The sequence below is a fragment of the Daucus carota genome, chromosome 9 (assembly GCF_001625215.2).
Source record: "Daucus carota subsp. sativus chromosome 9, DH1 v3.0, whole genome shotgun sequence".
In the NCBI taxonomy this organism is placed as follows: domain Eukaryota; kingdom Viridiplantae; phylum Streptophyta; class Magnoliopsida; order Apiales; family Apiaceae; genus Daucus; species Daucus carota.
In genome coordinates this window covers 6,005,714-6,011,100 of record NC_030389.2, presented here as the reverse complement: position 1 = coordinate 6,011,100, position 5,387 = coordinate 6,005,714, and the positions used below count along the sequence as shown (strand labels likewise).

General features: G+C 36.0%; 1 protein-coding gene across 1 annotated transcript; it reads left to right on the top strand.

The window, feature by feature from the left end:
• Positions 1-780: 780 nt before the first annotated feature.
• On the top strand, positions 781-5,058 carry LOC108201147 (topless-related protein 2-like). The gene is made up of 15 exons (XM_064085097.1): positions 781-860; positions 1,035-1,214; positions 1,556-1,669; positions 1,796-1,954; positions 2,030-2,207; positions 2,253-2,337; positions 2,474-2,571; positions 2,883-3,038; positions 3,120-3,230; positions 3,336-3,515; positions 3,611-3,739; positions 3,835-3,930; positions 4,025-4,216; positions 4,290-4,456; positions 4,777-5,058. Exons 1-15 carry the CDS (start codon positions 781-783, stop codon positions 4,988-4,990), a joined length of 2,139 nt encoding a protein of 712 aa, XP_063941167.1. The 3' UTR covers positions 4,991-5,058.
• The last annotated feature ends 329 nt before the right edge of the window (positions 5,059-5,387 follow it).

Below are 5,387 nucleotides of genomic sequence, written 5' to 3'. Positions count from 1 at the left end.
CTTCTGGTTTAAAGTAAAGACGTGGATTAAAATTAAGAAGTATATAAGTTAATGAAGTGTTTGAAATAAGTAGAAGTTTTGAGGGAGAAGTTAGCAATCTCAATTTAAAAGTACTTCTACTTATTTATACAAACGGGTCAAGAAAAACAGAAGTTAGAAAGTTTAAAGTGAAAAAGTGGATTAGATGTAAATACGTTAAAAAAGTGTTTGGAAAACAAGTAGAAGTTTTGAAGAGAAACTACCATTTTCAACTTTTTAAAAGTACTTTCATTTGCTTATAAAAATGAAATAAAAAAAAAAGCAGAGGTAAGGGTAATTTCTGATTCTTCAAAACAAACAGGTCTATCATGCATACATAACTCCATCTCATAACCTGAGTCTTGAAAAGTTAATCGATAAATTTCAAACTTTTGAATGTGAATAATGTGGGACCAAAATAACATGGGACCGAGAAGTAATTAATTGGATTGTGGTAGAATCTGTTGGATTGTATAGGTATTTATGAAAACTTCGAGGGCCCACCACTGAAAACACAATTAGTTTGCTACAACCACATATTTACATTGCTATCTCCAGGCACTCAGTCCGCAAATTACCAAATTGTCCATCTAACATAACGAAATTTAAGTCTATATTTTGTAATTGCACGTGCTACTTATAAACATCAGGGCACTATAAAGGGCTGCACTATCTTCTCTCATTCATCTCTCTCATCTCTCTCGACATCTCTCTCATTTTCAACTACCTCTCTCGATTTTAACTCTCTCTGTTGGTGTAAGGATGGCCTCTCTGAACAAACACTTGGTGATGATTGTGCTACAGTTCCTGCGGGAGGAGAACTTCAAAGAGGCTGCTCGAAGGTAAACCTATATGATGTAAATTAAGTATTTATATTTGACTGATGATAATAAATATAACTTCTTCAACTTTTATAACAAATCTTTCCTAGATCCATTGTCTTTTGATTATATGGAATCTCTGGTTTGTGCAAAATGAATTTTTATTTTGTAATGCATGATAAATCTGTTTTTTAGTTTGGAGAAAGAATCAGGGTTTTATTTCAACATGAGATACTTTGAGGAAAAAGTTCTGGCTGGTGAATGGGATGAAGTTGAGAAATACCTGTCCGGATTTACCAATGTAGAGGACAACAGATTCTCCGTGAAGATTTATTACGAGCTTCGAAAACACAAATACTTGGAGGCTCTTGACAGGTGAATTGAATTTGTCGATCTTAATTACTCTCTCTCTTAGAATATAATAGTCTTTTGACTTTTTTCACATGTATTTTTAAAAGTTTTGATCGCAAACTTATAAATATTATTATTTAAATTATATTTTCTGAATAATAATTAATATGATAATAATAATTTTATTTAAAAAAAGAAATTTTAAAAATAAATAATTTTAAATATGCGGTCAGGACTCTTAAAAATACGTGCAAAAAAGTCAAAAGACTATTATATCCTAACAGAATGAGTACTACACTTTTTATTTGAGTTCAATTAGTTGGTTTGATATTAGTAATGTTTTGTACTTGTGCTTTGATATATAGGAAAGACAAGATAGAAGCACTTCATATCCTGGAGAATGAGTTAAAAGTATTCTCTCGGGTTAAAAATGATTTATACAGAGATATGACTCTGCTGCTGTCTCTTGATAATTTCAGGTAATATATGATGATTTTCTTCGTACACTCTTGGTGGTTTTTTGTCATTTTAACATTGATGATTTTTCAACTTTCTTTAAGTAATATGTATTTTTTAATTAAGTAATATGTATTTTGTGTTGCTAGGGAGAATGAGCAACTATCAAAGTACGATAACATGGTAGAAGCTCGTGGTACAATGATGATGGAGCTAAAGAAGATTATTGGAGCTAATCCAGTCTTCAACGGCAAGCTTGAGTTCCCTAGCTCGCGGTCAGCAAGATTGCGAACATTGGTCAACCAGAGGTATGGCTCTAAATTTGTCATAGATTGTGTTATCTTTGTTCGAGATCATGAATATAGGTTTGCCGGTGTATACAGTTTGAACTGGCAGCACCACTTGTGCGGAAACAATAGGCCTTATCCGGACAATATAAAGACGTTGTACACAGACCATACATGTGAACTGTCAAAGGGTTCTCTTGCAACTCTACCTGTCAATTTTCCAGCTGCTGGAAGTGCCAATCCCACCTCCTTCACGCGGCCCGGAGTTTATACTGTATGATTTTTAATCCTGATATTTTATGATGGTTCTGTTTTATAGAGGAATACTAAAACCATTTTGTTTTTTATCAAACATATGCAGCCATTTCGAGTTCCTGCATCAGCTATTTCCAATCAAGGTCAAGGTCAGGGTTTATTCTTAAATGTTTTACCAAAATGATAATTATTTGCTGCACTTTCGGAACACCATATATAAATCCACATTCCACAGACATATATATAGTATATTCATTTGAGATGTGCCAATTTTTTGTTGCATAGTATCTACTCTGAACCGCACAGTCACTGCTCCAGCTAGGCTAGATATGGACGAGTATCAGTTACTCAAGCGTTTGCGGACTGCACAGCCTGTTGAGGAGGTAATGGTGGAGAGTATTCTTTAGTTGGGTTTTCATTTTAGCCTTTTAAGCTCCCTGACTTCAAGGCTGCTGATGATGCTCTCTTTACAGGTTGCTTTCCCGGGTGTCCCCTTGCCAACTCTTGTAAGTCAGTTATCTTTCTTGAAGTTGCCTATTTAGGTCAATACTTTATTAATTACTTAACATATATATATCCTTGCAATTTGTTTCTCTGCAAAATTGGAGGAGGATCTCTCACCAGGGAATCTGTTTTATATAGAGTTGTTTGTTTATAAATACTGACTACACGACTGATTAATTTCTCGTGCCAGAATGAGGTTGATGCTGTTGGTAAAAATAAGGGAATTTTAAACCCCGTGGATGATGCAGTCAATAAGACCACACCCTGGCAGTTAACAGCAGAGAAGATTGATCATCCTGTTCGATGTCGGCTGGTAACACTGAATGCCTCAGATGCTGGAGACAAGGTTCACTAAATTATTCTAATATTTGTTTCTCACATATACATCTGCTTTAGGACTTTTTATGTCTGAAACTTCTACAATCAGGTTTCTCAGCTTTTATATACAAATGCCGGCACTGGAATTTTGGTACTTGGATCAAGTGGATTTCAGATGCTGTATAAGTGGGTGCGCCATGAAAACAATCCAAGTGGAAAGGTGATGAAAAATATATAATACACTCTTGTTTCATTTCTTTCATTCAAATATATATTAACTTGACATATCTGGAGGACCTGACATGATCTTTTTGGGGATTTACAGGCCACCGCAAAAGAACTTCCCCATTTGTGGAAGCCAAGTAGCGGTTTACTTATGGCCAATGATATTGCAGGTGTTGACCTCCAGAAATCTTCTCCGTGCATTGCCCTCACAAAGAATGACTCTTACGTCATGTCTGCTTTTGGCGGAAAGGTTTCAGTGTTCAATGCACTCACCTACGAGGTATATATGTTTTATGTTTATATACTCTGCAATTCATCTCTTTACATTAATGTATCATACCCTTAATTTAACTTATCACCTGTCTTGATATGTAGGTAATGACTACTTTCATGTCAACTCCACCAGTACCGACCTTCCTGGCATTTTTTCCTCCGGACAATAACTACGTAGCTGTTGGAATGGATGATTCCACTATCCACATCTACAATGTTCGGGGTGACGAGGTAATGCTTAATTGTATTTTTCATATTATTATGTCTCTTTTCTTCTAGTTTAACAACTAGACCAAAATGGATTCTGATAGCATCCTGTTCTGTAGGTGAAATGTATACTGAAAGGCCACCAGGACCGGGTGACAGGTTTAGCCTTCTCCACGAAACTTAATATCTTGATCTCCTCAGGAGCTGATGCTCATGTAAGTAAAAGTTTCTTGATTTGATTTGGCATATATCTCGTCCTTTCTATGTACGTAGGGCAACTAATGTAGTTATTTCTTTTATACTTTTCAGATCTGTATCTGGAGCACTGATACATGGGAGAAGAAAAATTCTTTTCCCTTGCAACTAACTACTTCTGAATCATGTAGTGCATGTACCGGTGACACACGAGTACAACTCCATCGTGATGAAATTCAATTTCTGGTGTCACATGGAACACAACTTGCACTATATGATGCAGAAAATGTGGATCGTGTTCAACGGGTACATGACACAACCACATATGCAAAGTTTTTTCTAAGACCGCAGTTATGTTTAATTTCTGTTTCTCTTGCAGTGGATCCCTCAGGATGCCCTTTCAGCACAAATTACTTCTGCAGCATTCTCCTGCAACAGCATGCTAGTCTATGCCTCGTTTTGTGATGGCAGTATTGGCATCTTCGATGCAGAGAGGCTGAGTTTAAGATGCCATCTTAACCCCTCAGTTTACTTATCGCTAAAAGGGTAAGATGTCAATTGTAATGCGTTTTACATACAGCCTTTTTTTTTAATTAACAAGATAATTTAGTAAGCCGACTGAACTTCCATATACACTTATTTGATGCATTTTTAACAATGAAAAAACTACTTCATGAGTTGATCCATATTTTATAAATAAGATGTTGGAATATATTTGTTTAAATAGAAGTTTTTAAACATAATTAATCAAATTCAACTCACCTTTCTCACTGGTAGACAATTTGTTAATATCATGTCATTAAAGATATATAATTCCAGGCATTCAGCTGTAGTCCGTATCTGACATAACATTATTATGTCTGCAGAAGTCAAGTTGTGTATCCGGTGGTGGTTGCAGCACATCCACAGGATCCCTATCAATTTGCTGTAGGGTTGACAGATGGATCAGTGAAAGTCATTGAACCCTTCGAGCCAGAAGGGAAGTGGGAAGTGTTTAAACCACCCGAGGAAGGTTTTGCAAATGGTAGGAGTGCATCGACATCCACAAGTCACCACGCAGCCGAGCAAGTGCAAAGATGAAATTTTGGTGATATACTTGAAACCATCCCTGAATTATCCGCCTTCTCAGAGCAAAGATGCATGGGAGATTATGTTTTAGAGATTAGTTCAGTAGTTGTTTTCTTTTGTGTTACATTCGAATAAGCTTATACTTCTTTTAGCAGCATTTGTCTTTTGGTGGGATGTATTTGTGAATACAATTTGCAAATAATATAATCAAATAAAAGTGTGTGCGGATAATAGATCGTGTATAAAACTGAAGAACAAATACAGAAAGATACCAAAGAAAATACGAATCCTCGAGTCCAGTCGAAACTATCTTTCTAAAAGTATTTCACATCTCACCGTATGTGTTGAGTCCATAGCCTTCCACAATAAAACGAGGCTTCGTTAGCAAGAACGGCACCTTCGGCGATCG